The sequence below is a fragment of the Chionomys nivalis genome, chromosome 17 (assembly GCF_950005125.1).
Source record: "Chionomys nivalis chromosome 17, mChiNiv1.1, whole genome shotgun sequence".
NCBI lineage: Eukaryota > Metazoa > Chordata > Mammalia > Rodentia > Cricetidae > Chionomys > Chionomys nivalis.
This window is the reverse complement of record NC_080102.1, coordinates 7,172,611-7,188,870: the sequence shown is the minus strand read 5'-3', so window position 1 is coordinate 7,188,870 and position 16,260 is coordinate 7,172,611. Positions and strand designations below refer to the sequence as shown.

The 16,260-nt window shown below is 39.3% G+C and overlaps 1 protein-coding gene across 6 annotated transcripts in view; it reads right to left on the bottom strand.

Moving 5' to 3' along the window:
- Positions 1 to 16,260, bottom strand: part of Oxr1 (oxidation resistance 1) — a 348,145-nt gene that overhangs the window by 38,878 nt on the left and 293,007 nt on the right. For all 6 annotated transcript variants that reach the window (XM_057791396.1, XM_057791394.1, XM_057791398.1 and 3 more), the window contains 5 exons: positions 10,831 to 10,913; positions 7,439 to 7,546; positions 6,429 to 6,542; positions 3,038 to 3,190; positions 1,507 to 1,691 (listed from right to left, as the gene is read on the bottom strand). In XM_057791396.1, the coding sequence (XP_057647379.1) occupies positions 1,507 to 1,691; positions 3,038 to 3,190; positions 6,429 to 6,542; positions 7,439 to 7,546; positions 10,831 to 10,913 (643 nt within the window). The remainder of the gene's footprint in view (positions 1 to 1,506; positions 1,692 to 3,037; positions 3,191 to 6,428; positions 6,543 to 7,438; positions 7,547 to 10,830; positions 10,914 to 16,260) is intronic.

The following is a 16,260-nucleotide window of genomic DNA, read 5'->3' as shown; positions in this document are numbered from 1 at the left end:
ATTAATATTCTGAATGGCTAAACGTTAATGCTAGTAGCACTTAACAAAACACAGTTCAGAACAGCACCTTAGAAATCAATTCCCCAAACATTACAAAGAAGCAAACCATTAGCATCTTCTACTTTACTTCTGTAAACAAGATACTACCCTGCAAAACCATTCGCTGCACTCATCTTGTCTGAAGCCAAACCTTGATTTCAATTAACACATAAGCCAAAACTTAAGGGCATTTCTTCCCAGGAAATGTGTTGATTGATAAAATGGTCATTTAAAGGCAAAGAGCACTTGGTCTTCCTGCAGCGCAGCCACACCTTACCCAGAAGATCATTCAGAAACTCAGTGTCAGGACAAGATGGCACCACTGAGCGGCGTTCCTCCTTCCCTTCAGAGCTAGTCCTTCAATCTGTGTCATTTCTACACTGAACCTCAGTGACTGTGGTTTGTTTGAGGTCTTGTTTTATTTTCCTAAAATCGGCTCTGACTGACAACTTAAAAATACAACCAGTAGTTTAGAATATTTTTTCTAGAAATTATTTGTTTCTAAAGATTATTTTACCAAGTCACAGAGCACCTGTCACTTGAGGCTGAAATGGACCCTTTTCCAAGATGGGGTTACCCTAACAGCGTTCACACTACCCAAGAAAAATAATTGCTCCTTTTTCTGTTATAATTCCTTTTTAAAACTGGCAATAAGACTGTAAACCATCTGCTACCAGTTAGGATTAAGCCGTTTTCAAGTGGTTGCCAGTCACATGCGGAGTAGGTGGGACTTCCTTTCTATTACACATCAACCCTCTTACTCTCTGCTTTCCCTCGAATGCTATCTCCTTTCTCTCCAAGTCTTTTACATTTCTGCCGACTACTTGGTATACACATTGCTTTTAAAGGCTTTGCCTAGAAGTGTGGTCTCACATCTATATTACATCACACAGATCCCCAGATCAGCACATCTCCAGTTCAACTCTCAATTAGTGCCACCTGTAGGTTGTTTCTTTCGCGATCTGCATTCCAGAAGGACAACTGTAACCATAACCGTAACCGTGAATGTAAAGCTGCTCTGGCTATTGCGATGCCAGGCCTTATCCATGCCACACCCCAAACCCAATGCTATGTTTTAGGTCCCTTCATGGACATTAATAATACACACTAAGCTGGATTTTTTATTTTTGGCTAAATAACAAAGAGCTGAAAAGCATTGAGTTACATGAGTACTACAGCTTACTTGTCAAATATCTGGTTCTTTGACCAAATAAAAGCAAATACAACACAAGTACTAACTATATACCAGGCACGCTAAGAACTGACTAGTCAATGGTGCTTAAATGTGGCTTCATTACTGAAAAAATGAGCATCATCTATAATAAAACTAATAAAATAAGAATATCTGAGAAAGGTCAACTATCTAGATGCTAAAAAGAAGACAGAAAAGAAAGGAAGGAAGGTAGGAAGAAAAAAGAAAAGGAAAGGAAAAGAAAGGCTCAGTGAACAGCACACCAGCACACTTACGTGGGCAACGACTCCTTTATTTTGCTATCCAAAATTTCTTTGTACATGGCAGCTGACATCACCTCTTCCATTGGACACATGATGCCGTACTCCTCACAGCCATTCTCTTGAACCAAGGGGTCTGTTTTATGTGGATCGAACATTATATTATTTGGTGTGACTAGCAGCACGCCGCTGACGGTGCCCTAGGGTGGAAAAACAAAGAACTTCTCAATCCTCAAAGTTCGCAACTTCAAAACAGAGTCCAGATGCCTCTGCTATTTCTTCTCTGATTTCTGGCCATCTACTTTACACACAGTACAGTCAGGCACTAGGGCTCCAGTTTTCCACCCACATCAACGCTACTGGAAGGCATTCTAAATTGCTTCTACTTTCTGCACTAAAGTAGGTGACGCCTTCCCCACTGGATTAATTAATCTGCGCTAACTTTCTTGGAATCTATCCTTAGGGCCTAAAAGGATGCCCAGCTAAAACCGTCAGGCTTCTTTCCTCAAGGTCAATTTTATGATAAACTCAAGAATTGACCATTTTAAGTTCATCTGACTAAAAGTCTAAAATCGTACACCCTCCACAAGAAACACACCCTACAAAGACAGGCTGAGGGTACAGGAAAGGATACCATGTTAACACTTCCCAAAGGAGGTGGAAACGGCTATAGGAGTGTCCACGACATGGACATCAGGCAGGGCACAGATCCTGAGGTCAATGTTGGCATTTCACCATCAGTCAATTCATCAGGACAGTGAGAATCCTAAACATTTCTACATTCCTATAGCACACTGAAATTCATCAATTATAAACTGAAAGCAAAAAATCTGTAATGAAACAGTTTCACATCCTTGTCATTAATTTAAAGAAAAAATAAGAAATCAATAGAGATACAGAAGAATACTAGCATCACCTGACTTAATTTCATGGATATTTCAAAATATTTTTCAAAATCGAAGCAAAATGTATGTGTTTTTCAAGAATACAAGAAAGATTTGTCAAGATATTCTGGGTCAGGAGATAAGCCACCCTAGAGTAGGCCTTAACATAGGAGTAAGGATGTTCTCTGACCACAGGGGACCAAATCAGAAATGAGTTAACTGAAACCTACACTCTCTCCAAGTATTTACAAACAAACCAAAGCACTCCAAAAGGTAACATACTTGCTCCCAATGTAGGAATGTTTATTCCTATTCTAACAGATTGAAGAACACACCTAAATACTTTCTATCATATAGTATATAGTGAATAAAGATGAGTTATCTTTCAATTTCTGTATTATACTAAATTTCAAAAGCTAGCACTCCTACTATCATCAATGCTGCTGTTTTAAAGATGTGTTTAATATTCTAGGAAAAAACCATGACATGTGCTTTGTCTCAGTGAATTTATGTATATCTGCTACAGATCATCAGACTCTAATGGGCAAGGTCCATTCTAACTCAAACCCTTGTATAAATACTCACGAATGGCTGACATTATTGACTTAAATGCACACGTCAAGCTTTCATAGCTTAGTAAAAACTACGATGCTGTTCATTACCTTGCCATTGGTGATATATTTGCAATTAATTTTGAGAAATTTCTCAGTAAATGCTTCTTCTTCCTCAGAAGTTGAAGACACAACTCTTGCAGGCCTAATACTGCTGGCAGTAGATGAGGGAGGTGCTTCTTTTGGATGGACAGCATCAGGAGTCTTAAACAAAGCAAAATAAAACACACACACACACAACAATGTGCGTTAGGAAACTAAATAAAGGCATAAGCAATGGCAAATAAATAAACTTCCCAGTAAGTAGTAGTTCTCTTTTCTTCTTACCACATTCTTTAGATAAATTCCCCAAAGTGTAACAAATAATGGCATTTTTACTTTTAATGAAGATTTTAAATACATCTTAAACTTCCATTTTAAATGCCTATAATACAAGGATACGAATGAATTATACCTACCTGTATATGTATTTTATATATATACATACATATATATATATATACACACACATACACACACACACACCGACATAAAAAGCATTCAAATCTAAGTGACTTACATCCCTCCCAATCCCAGCACAAATACGCAACCGCTTGTGAATTTAACCACTGGTTTTGATATCACCAAGGTGGCATCCATGAGATGTGTATGCCAGTGTACAGAGACAGGGAAAAGCTGGACAGTGATATCTAGATATAGCAAGCAAGAAGACAGTCATTGGAAGGATATTTTTCCACTGTGTATATGGCTGTGTGTGTGTGTGTGTGTGTGTTACACGTGGAAGTTTGCAGGTCCATGGGCACACTCAGGTATGCACATGTGTTACTTGTGTATGTTGAGCCCTGAGGCACAGGGTCAACAACAAGTCATTCTCTATTGCTTTTCCACCTTATTCACGGAAGAAGGAAGGATGCCTCAATCAAACTCAGAGTTCATCCAGGTGTCTGGTCTTCCCTTCTCCTGTTTGTGCCTTCTGTGGTGGGAATTACATGCCGAATTAGCATCTAAGTAGGTTCTGGGGATCTGAACTCTGGTCCCTACACGTGGGTGGGGAACACTTGAGCTACACCCCTGCTCCAGAAGCATACTTTAAACTTCAAAATCAAAAGTCAATCTGTGCCCATCTGCAGCGCATCAGACCACAGTTCAGTCTAACTATGGGTTATTTCTGCAGCTAGTTCATAGGGCTCTTCTCAGCTGAGTGCTTAAAATACAGAATTGTGAAGAAAAGCAATTATATTGAAACACAGACATAGCAATACTTAAACACACTCGACAGTAACAAGTAGCTCTGACTCTGACGGCTATGTTCTCTAGAACCATTGTCTAATGGCTGATTCCAGTTCTAGAGCTACGAAATTAGGACCTGAGCTACTGAGGACAAAGTTCAAAGTATACCCTGTATTACTTTATGATTTGCTGCATGTGTTGCTTTTTAAAAAATTTATACTTACTTAAAATGTTTATTGAAGTTCAAAGACACTTTAAATGCTACTCACAAGTCCACCACATAAAAGAAATAGATCCTAACAGTTAAATGGCATGTTCAATTTATCAGTTAACAAAATATTCTTAACCTTTCTATATCCTCAAACAATTTAATAGCTTTATACATATATCACTGTCTTTGGTAGTTATCATATATATGTGTGTGTGTGTGTGTGTGTGTGTTTTGTGTCACATATAATAGTCAGTATAGCTAATTAAATCAGTGATATTAATAAGAACTTCAATGAATGTTTATGAAATCCCTATCCTTATGTGACATCTAGATACCTTTCTTTAACTTTTTAGCTCACATATAAGATTTAGTTTTAAACTTATATTTAACCAAATTCCATAACTGGCCAAACAGTAGTTAAAATGCAGAAATGTAATCACCTCAGATAAACAAAAACAAAAGTTAATCAGGAAAAATATCTCAGTTCAGTAATAAATTCAATGTTATGCAAAGAATACAGCTACAATTTATAAAAATCACTGTTTAAAATAATGTTCTAGCTGTGGAATGCGGCCTCTTGGGAAGAAGGGGATGCCTGCCCTCAGCTGGAGAATCCTTCATGGCTCTTCTACTTCTTAACTAGTCGGGAAGGAAAGATTCTGTACCACACCTGAGACAGCTGAGTCACAAGGCTTTGTTACTCCATCTTTCCCCTACCTGGAAAAGGACAGATGGTGGTGACCACTCCCACTGGGAGGGGATCCGCTCAGGTGACCACTCCCACTGGGAGGGGATCTGATTTTTTTCTCTCTTTTTTTTAATTGATCTTTTTTTTTTTATGTTAAGCATTCAAATTAAGCCAGGAGACAGACAGTCTGAAGGGAATCCCACAGGTTTCTGGTCAGGAAAGTTCCTGGTATTTACACAATTCTACTTTAGGGCTAGAAGCCCAATCTAAATCAACCTCTGACTACATTTATTTTTTCTTTGCTATTTCTCCTTCTGTATCAAGGTTGGCACATCCCCTGTTGATTGGTAGAAACGTGTCTGAAGTTGTTGTGTTCTTGTCTCTAATATCCATCATTAAACTCTGACTTCCCCTTCCATTCATCTTATGGAAGAGAATGAATATAGTGCAGACTGAGCACTCTCAATCCCCAAATCTAAAATGTTGTGAAATCAAAAACTTTCTCAACAGTGTTGCAAAAGGTCAAGCAGCAAATTCCTGACCTTGGGTGATAGCACACGGAAAGTAGTGTGCAAGATTATCCATCCAAAAGTGTACATTGCTAAGGTGTGGGAAACACAAATTGTATTTAGGATTGTTTCTAGTCCCAAGGCTTCCATCTCCCTCCCTTTCTCCATTCCTCTCTCCCTTCCCCCTCTTTGTATAAACACGTACATGTACACCCACATCAGCAGTAACACACACACACACACCCTGAGATGGGGTACTTTCTATAAACACGTACATAGACACCCACATCAGCAGTAACACACACACACACACCCTGCGATGGGGGAACTTCACAGAAACACATACATGTACACCCACATCAGCAGTAACACACACACACACACACACACACACACACACACACACACACACACACACTCCAGGACAGGAGAACTTGAATACTAAACTTAGAAACTACAAGTGGAAAACTATGAGTTGTTGCTGGAGGTCCTTCCGCTCCTCCAGCCAATAGCCGCTGAGATACCAGCCCATTGGGGCGTGGTCTCTTTCCCTTTAAAAAAGCGGCTACTTCCCTCCTTTCTCTCTTTACTTCCTGCTCCGGTTCCGGCGACTAGACTTCTTCCTAATTGCGCAGAGGGCTGTTGTCTGGGACGGTGATCTGTAAGTTTTTTCCCCTTTAAATAAATACCACCCTATTAATCATAATTCCAGACTGGTGTGGGATTGTTTATGACTTATGCCTTCAATGAGTAACATGTATATTCCATGAGTTCTACAGGAATAGCTGGAAGTAGGGTACTCACAGTGGTTTTATCAAACTCAGCCTCAGAGGATGTTGGCGACAGAGGACTTACTGGGCTCAGAGATGGAGAGCTCTCAACACTGGAGACATATTCAGGATCAGGAACATATAAAATCTGTAAGAAAATGTTCATATACAGATTCAAAAAACAAATACCAATGGCCAAATAATGTTCTATAAGGAAGTATTATTTGATACTGATCTTCGGCAATAAAAAAAATTCAGATTATAAGAGTAGAACAGTATATCATATGTCGTAATCAGTATGAAAAAATAAAAATAGACACTTTAAGACTAATTTCACAAATTAATTTATAAATGAGCATTAAAACAAGCACATAGCACAGAAACAAAACTCTATACTACTGTATGTGGTCATTTTAAAAACAACGTGGCAATAACTAGAGAAATTAACTATACGTATTTCCTTGGCCCAACAGTGATAAGAATTTATGCTGTGGCATGTATATCAAGTGGACGCAGACAGTGTCCACTGCAGCACTGTTAACATGAGCAGGACAGCAGCGGCACTAAGCCTCTTACACAGGGACAACCAGCGCAGCCATCATTACAGACAGGGAAAGCTGTCAGAGTGCTGTACTCACGCAGGGCATTTGCTAAGGGTCACAGACAAACTTAAAAACAAGCAAAACCCCCTGATATAGACTAGACTGTTCCAAAAGATTCAATTTGTTAACTTGCTTACAGAAAACAAGTTAGACTGAAAGACAGCTTACCTTTAAACATACTGGAATTCTGTCAATTTCCATGAACTGTTTTAAGTCTTTTTAAAAGTTCTGAAGTCTATATTTGAAACACAGCTTACAATTATTTTCAATTGTTTTAAGAAGGGCATTAATGGATGTGACCTGCACTTTTATCTGGCCAGCAGGATTTATTCCAGGAACACAAAATATTATGCTCATATTTTCTACATTGTTAACTACGTAAAAAATGAAGAAGTTCTACCTAATAATTTCAAACATCAATACATTTAAATAATAACAATACCTGCCCAGTCACGACAGCTCGGGAGAATAACTTATTTAACTGAACAAGCTCGTTCGGTGTGGTATCAAATTTCAGGGCTATGCTATTCAAAGAATCCCTTGATTCAACCTGTTTAAAAGGAAAAACAGATTACTTTCAACTGTTAACACAGAAAAATTAAATAATATTGAGTGATTATGTAATAGTAGTACATCTTGAAAACAATCTTATGTTTGATTCATAAATGGTAATTTCTAAGAAAAACATTCTAAAAATACCACATTCTACAATGATCTCAACGTACTAAGACACAGAGCATGGCGAAATGTGTGCTTTGCCACGGTCCATACTGGCCAAGAACTAGAACAGTTTCCAAATACAAACTAAAGCTTTAAAGCATGTTCCCTTTACGAAAGCAGTGAAGTAACTAGGTAGAACTGCCTCACTGCTTAGGCGCTTGGACTGCTCATGCCTAGAGGCAGAATTTGAGCTTCAGTCCCAGGTTAGATCTGTAACTCCAGCTCCACGGGCCTGAGTTAGCTTGCCTCCTGTGTGCATGCTCCCTGCACACACAAGTTAGAGACAGGAAATGCAGCATCACAGCACGATGGAAGAGCTACAATTTCCCAAACAGGAAGTCACAGCAGAAAGTGCAAGCATCCGGGAAGTCAGGGACAGAAAAAAAAAAAAATCTGTGCCATAGGTCAGGAAACTAGACATGACATGTTAAAGAGGAGATAGGGATCCTAAGAAAAAAGCGGGGAAAGAGGGTACAGAGAATGCATGGGGGTACTATCGGAAGAAGGAAGGAACTAGCCAGAAGAGGGTAAGGGGTGCTTGAGGAAGGGAAACTAATTAGAACAAAGAAAATAATGACATATATGCATGGCAATTGCATCATGAAGCTGATTATTTTGCAGGTCACTTGAAACTTTAATAGAAATAAAGGACAGAAAAAGTAAAAGCCAAAAGGATGAAATGATCAACAGCAGCAAAAAGAAAAAGCCAATGGATTTAATGATTGGAAAATATTTCTGTAGAAAGATATGCTAAATTATCAGAAATGACAATACATAACATTGTGAATGTGTACATAGAGTTTATAAACATACATGTATATGTTTGTCTGTACATATGTGTACAAGAACGTGTAGAGGTCAGAGGTCAATGAGCAGTATCTTATATGAATGGTTTTTATCTTGTATTTTGAGACAATCTCTTGTTCATATTCGAGCTTATTAAAGTACTCTGGCTGGACACCAAGTTCCAGAGCTCTGCCTGTTTCCATCTTCCCTCTGCTGACTTACAGACACACACTCTGACACCGTGGCCTGGCTTCTTACATGGGTTCCAGGTCTTCCCTCTGCTGACTTACACACACTCTGGCACGGTGACCTGGCTTTCTATTCGGTTCTAGGGATCTGAAATAAGATCCCCAAGCTCACAAGGCCATTGTTTGACCAACTGAGCCATTCCCAGACAGTTTGCCTGTAGAACATTTTTATGGCCCCATTTTAATTCCCATTAAAAGCGATTTTACAATTAAAACTGTATTGTGTGTGTTCTGATTTTAACTCTTAGGTGACTTAAAATATAATGATTAACTTTATACTATGTAAGGTAGTATTGGAAATATATTAAGCTAGATAACATTTATTTTTCAAATGGCTTGTCAAAGTTCCTAGAACTCTTGGGGTCAAACAACCCTGCCTTGCCTCACCCTCCAGAGGGCTGGGACCACAGTTGCGTACAATTACACCAAGTAAGGAGCATAAGTATTGTAAAGGAAAGAGCTTGAAGAGTACATTGTGCTCTAAGAGAAATACACGCAAATACATACCGCAGCCAGCACAAAGATATGTTACATGAAGATTTGATAGACTTTAAGTATTTTGAAGATTATAAGTAACAAACAACAATATCTAGCTTTGAATTTTAAGTTTCTTACACTTTATAATTTGACCTGTGTAATAAATAAATAAGCTCTAGTAGATGATTTATGGTTGCTGGTCAGTATGTGAGTTTTGAAAGAGTCACTCATGAAGAAAAGAAATTTTTTTTCAGATTTTTATGACCTGTCCTCACTCCACAATAAATGGTTTTTATTTTAATTTTGCTTCAGATGTCTTATTACATTCCAAGAATGGCAAACTCCAAAATTCAAAACCAACAAAATCTTACAGTTCATGAACATCAAAAACAATTATCAAATACATCTTTGTAGCATAATGATATACCTTATGCCTCAAATTTTAGCTTTGTAAACATTTAAGAATATACTAAATATTATTACCTAATTTTTTATTATTTGAACTTATTTTCTCACCTCAACCCTAAAGACACAAACATACATAATTTTGGGTTGTAATGGGCTTTAAAATCCAATTTTTTTGACAGAAGTTAATTTAATTCTACTTAATATGTTGTTTCTAGCCTTTTGAAAATACTTAATGACAAATTTTAACTACACAATATATACTTATGCTTATATATACTGTGTAATTGAAATTTGTCATATATATATAAGCATAAGTCATATTTTGATAATGCTCAAGAATTCACAGTAGGCTAGGCTCATGTTGGAAGGTCTGAACACTGAAGAAGTTGAAGGTTGCTACTTTCTCCTTAATACAGTCATAATGTTAAAAAAAACATACCAAGTAACAAAATTAATATGACTTCATACATTTGCCTTACAACATGTTTAGCACCATCTAAATCAATCACGTTTACATCCAGCCAAGTAAGTAAAACACTACACTCCAAAATTAATTAGTCACTTCACCTGTCCACAGTACCCAGAAAAGAGGAAAAACCAACATCTCAGAGACCTGAGGTCGGTTCAAGAACAGAAGAAAATCCTGCCTCGACAGCTGAGGAACTTCGCCCTCGCCTTAGTTTGTGAGGGTTCATCAGCCCTGCTGGGAACCCAGTCAAGGGCACATCCCGAAGATGGCAAGCATCTTCCGAAAAGCCTAATTAAATAAAATGATTGCGAAAAAGGAACTCTGACTCTAAATTATCATCAATATTAAATGTTATTTGCCAGAATAACAGTCTTTGTAGAACACAGCAAGAGAAATAATTATAAAATGCAATCAAAAAATCAAAGGACTATTACTAAGGAAAGTTCCACTGAAGTCCGATTTTTTTTTTTTTGTTTGTTTGTTTTTTTGAGACAGGGTTTCTCTGTGGTTTTGGAGCCTGTCCTGGAACTAGCTCTTGTAGACCAGGCTGGTCTCGAACTCACAGAGATCCGCCTGCCTCTGCCTCCCAAGTGTTGGGATTAAAGGCGTGAAAAGTCCAATTTTTTAAAGGAGCCAATTAACAATACTTGGCTCATCTGCAGCCAAACAGGAAATGCCTTTAGTAAGATTGTTACAAAGATAAATCGCTTTGCTATAGTAACTTACAGTATACTCAATAGTTCCTTTAGGCTTCTGGAAAGACATCCTTCGTCCATCTTTCTTGTCTAGGTTCTTCTTTTGGCCAGTGTCTACGAAAATAAAAGCAAAATGCCTGTTAAACTCATTTTCCTACAGAGTAATGCCAACAACTGCAGGAAGGCGCTCACGGCCAGCCATACAATCTACTGATTCGGAGAGACATTACGATAACTGCTATTACAATTATTAACTAATCTCTACAAAAGATACCATTAATCTGCACAGGAGAAATTCTCCATAGGTCATAGAGACAGTCAGCTCTATAATACAACATGAAAATGCTAATTTTAGATAAAATGTTAACTGTTTTTCTCATGCGGCTCTTTTGCCATCAGCAAAGGTGAGCTCCTTCCTGGCCTCAGTCTGAAATCTGGGCCTGTTAGGCATCCCTGTACCAGTGCCTACATGTCCCGAAGTGGCAAACACCACATCATCCAAACGTCTTCAATGAGTAATGTGAGAACCCCTACAGTACTAGTTCAAAGTTTCAGAATTAAACAAGCTAGTGAATGTAGGCAGGTACTACAGTGACCCCAAATTAAAACCTCTCCAAAACAGATTAGGTCTGAAACTAACGACGTCTGTGAAAACCTACCTGACGCAGACTAGACTGGAATGCACTTACTTATAACCTGTGCATCAGCTGTCAGAGGAACAGTGTAAACAATAACAGATAGCAATGTCTGAATTCCCCAAAAGCCAAAGCAGAAAATTAAAGCTGTCCTAAAATTTGCTGATAAGCAAGGCCAGCCACTGCTATTAATTATAAAACTTTGCACCTTCATGTCATCTGCTGTAGTTTACAATTGTCATCTGTAACTCGAATCTCTCCCACTAAACTATAACCTCCAAAACATGGGTTTGCTTCACTCTACAATCTCCCTTCAGTACCCAACAAAGGGTATGGGGTACGGCAGACAACTAATTTGGACAGACGAATACCCTGACACAACAATGTAAACTAGTGCTCCTGCAAGTCCCATTGTGGCAAATGTTCAATAAGGAAAAGCTAGACACGGGCTCAGCAGGTACAGACACTTATCTCCAAACCTGGTGACCCCGTCTCTGGGACACCGGACACAGAGGCACACACACACATACCATGAATAAATAAAAAGATGTTAAAAGGTTAGATAAGAAGTTGCCATGTATACATCACAGAGGAGCAAGGACAGGGGTGTGTGCACACACAGAAAGACATCTTCACTTCTGTATCTCGAACACCTGATGAACTTAATGTGGGGGATATTAACACTCAAGTCTCAACACCGGCAAAAGACGAGATCAGACAACTCACAAGGTAGTGCAAAGAGGCCTTTATACACATTCAGAGAGACCGAGGTCCACAGACAACCAGAGAAGTGCAAATTTAAATCAGTGAGATTTATTTCTCACACACCAGATTGCGTAAAAATTCAAAAGCTTAATTACATACTGTCTGCAGGAAAACTGGAGCGGGCCCCTATTTCTGGCGGCGTGTAAAATACTAAAATTCTTAAAAAGTATGTTAATTTTGCCCATCGGAATATTATTTTACCCTTCCATACACATCTGAAGTACATAGCAATTGCTTGCCTGGAGGAGAAATAAATTCCCTCCACAGCTTCAGAAGCAGTCGATAGAGGGAGCCAAAATGACAATGGGAAAGGCCTACAGATCCTTACCTCACATCCCTCCCTGTGGGAAATGCAAAATAAACTTGATCATTCCTTTGGCGTTAGACACTGACATGACTTCCTTTGTCCAAAGGAACAGGGATATGTCTTCCCAGTAGATTAAGGTAGAGCTGGCATTTTTTAAATGTTTATTTATTCTATGAGTCTTTTACACCATGTATCGTGATCCCATTCATTTCTCCGTCCTTACCATCGGCCCTCTGCCCCTGCATTCTACCACCCACCCTCAAATAAAACAAAATTTCAGAGAAAAAAGGACAAAAATTCAAATCTCTTAACGGCGGCTGCAGTGTAACACAGTGAGCCACGCTGCACTCCTCTCCGTCCATACACATTCACTGCAAGTGCTCACTGCGAACAGTCAGTTGTCTATCTGGGTTGAGGCCTCTGGCTTCTACTGATCTACTGACACTGGGCTCTCACTAGGACTCTTGGCTATCCTGTCGTTGCCCTCTGTTGAGGACATCTGCAGCTTTGGGTCTGCGGGACAGGTCACATGGGGTGGACGGTGGGGTGGGTCAGGTCATAAGCCCCCCCTGCCCTCACCACCAGGCTGAGCTCTCCAGCACTGCCCCAGTTACTTCAGTCCTACAGCAATGAGCAAGGGGTGGGGCCAGTTTTCCTCTTTTTATCCTCTCAGGATGGGCTCTCCCTCACCTGCACCACTTGGGCCAGATCTATTGTGTTGCCCTGGTGAGGTACAGGGCCACTCTCCTGAGCGCTGCAGCTGGCGAGGGGTGAGGACAGCCGTCCTGCTCTTGTGACCCCAGGGTCAGCTCCTCCACCTGTCTCAGACACTGATGGGCTGGAAGAGGGAGAGAAGGGCATCTCTCTTCAGCCCATGCTACCACATGTTAGATGAGTAAAGGGGACACAGAGGTGACATTTTTTATAGCTTTCTTTTTCTTGACTCTCACACAGGTTGCTTCTCCACCAACACAAATCCTGGAGAAAAGATGCGAGTCCTAAAAGACTACTCTTCACCAACTGTACGCATGCCCACACACCTATTCCTGCTTTTGTCCCAGATTAAATCACTGTGGATGAAATATCAAAGAGTTATTCAATAATTCATGAGTGAAAGGCAAATTAAGTAGAGGAAAAAGTGAACAGTCTGGATTGCACACATATGAAACTATCATTCGATGCCACAAGACTTAGATCATAGCAGTCTTATCAAAATGAGAACCGCAGAAATAAAGAACATACAATAAAAGAGCTATTGATCCAAAATACATTTAAGAAAAAGGGGGACTAGTAAAACTAAATGTGAATGTTATAAACACACAAAGTGTAAAAATAACAATGAGTAATACCAGGTTATAAAAAATTAGAAGAAACAGCTCATCATAAAAATCATAGTTAATATGTTCCACTAAAAATTAGTAAGATTCTAACAGAACCAACTTGCTGATGCTTTGAAATCAGACAGCCCTTTCAAGTATCTTTCACTAAGCTCTGCCCTTTTCTAACCAGGCACTCAGAAGAGATTCCAGCAAAATGCTTATTCCAATAACAATGTCTCTCAGGTTAAATTGATTTCTAAAGTGCAATCTTCAGAATATTACAGCGTCTCCCTAGATGGATCAGTTCCACCAGGAAAAAAAAAAAAGTCTCATACAAGCACTTCTAAATCCAGTTCCAGGACTCTGCTAAGTCAGTTTAACAGCAGAACAACACGCTCCAGCTCTGGGAAGAGAAGACAGGGATCCCCAGGACGAGATGGCTAACCAGATTAGCAGAGATTGCGAGCAAGTGGAGAGGTAATGAAGAAAACGCCAACATCAACCTTGGGCCTCCACACACTTGAGCCCACGCAGGCAAACGTGCATACTTACAGGCACACGCGTCACAATTAAATAAACATGTAACAAAATAAAATAGAGCTTTCAAAGCTAGAATCTTAGTCAGAGCTATTTTTCGGTGTTTTTTTAAATTAACTTTTGTTATCTTACAGAGTTTCTTCTATTTATTCATAAAATAAGAAATAACTGAATTGTGTTTATCCTGGATGCCCAATCAATAGGCAGATCTTTTTCTTAGGGATACCAATTTATATCAGATCACGCCTTGCTCTTTTGAATAACTGCAAGTAAACAAAAACAAATATTTAATCTCTGACATTTATACTTGTTTTTAAAACATGTTCCCTTGCCTACAGTAGCACCAATCATGTAGTAAAGACTGTGGCGAAACTCTTAATGATAAGGCTGCTGGTGACTACACAAAAGGACCTTTTATGGGGTGCCCTCATCCCTTATCTGCGCTCTCAATCTCTGAGGTACCAGTTCTCCTCTGCCAATCACTGTCTGAAAACATTTAGTGAAACCATGCAAAACTATAAAATGGGCTACAAGTTCCACATCACTCTCAGTAGTGTAATGAACTTTATGTCACCATTCTACGTAGATTCCCTGTGCCCAGGGCACCTACCCTGCAGACACCACTCAGCCAGAGTCATAACCATGCAATCAGATCAACTGTCACTGAATCATTATTTAATAGTGGCCAATCAGAATGCACAACACAGGCTGGGGTTAGTAGTATTTCACGGCTTGCTTCACATAGTTCCAGTGGCTCTGAAGACGAACCAGCCATACAAACAGTTCTCTTGCAGGTCCATGATTCAGCAGACAGGATTTTAGCAGCTGAAAAGTGAAGTAGATCTTATCACAGAATTTACCGCAGCGACCTTGTGGTTCAAAGCCAAGGGAATGAAATATAACTTTTTGTTTTGTTTCTCAAATCACGCACCCTGACAGTTATGTGAACCATTTCATCTTAGCTCTCTATATTTCCAAAACACAGATATAAAATTCAGTAAAAAGTTTAGCAAACTGAGAGACAAGTTAAATACCCAAGTCAAAACAATCAAACAAACAAACGACTTTCTGAAACAGAAGCATTGGGGATGGATCAGTTCAAAAGCTCTGGGTTATTAGTCACCCCTTTTTATCGGATCTTTTTTCTCTTCAGCTCTATATATACACAAAACGTTATAAATGGCTCCCTGTCCAGTTCAACAGTGTGTGGCTGAGGTCTGTGAACACTACTAAAGCCACTGATGGCCCACTTTTAAGACTTAGCTGCTCACTATTGAGTTCAGAACTTCCAGACACGACAAGAGCCATTTTAGCAAAAATGGTTCCATGACTACCTCCACTTCTGCTGTCTTCTGCTATTCACCTTCCCAGCCAGGGGAAGTGAAGGGCTAAGATGGACAAGGGAACCAGCTTCAATGTCTTCGCCCAGGCCAGGTCAGAGTACTGAGTACTGAGCTGAGAAGAGGGAGAGATTTGTGAGCGGGAGGCCACACCCTCTTTCCATTTCAAATTCAACTGATCTAGGAAGTAGCCACAGTAAGAAGATAGGTGGAGCTCTGAAGTGAACACCCAGAACAATGTTTCTTCAGTGCTGAGCCCTGAATTCAGGCAGGCCTTGGAGTACATCAATCAAGTGCTACACTCCTGGACTGTGATTGAGCTTTTAAAATAAGGACAGCCAAATTAAACATAGTCTTTTAGGTCTAAAAGGTAAATGAAAAGAAAAATTAAATGGAGCTATTTAAAGGACACTGTCATCAACTGGGAAAACAAGTCTGATGAAACAGAGTCTTGGTAAAAGTTAATGCTTATATTAACTTGTCAAGTCCACTGATCTGTATTTACTGACTACGATATGATTTACTTAATGTTGTTAAAGGGTATATAACATGTACGCC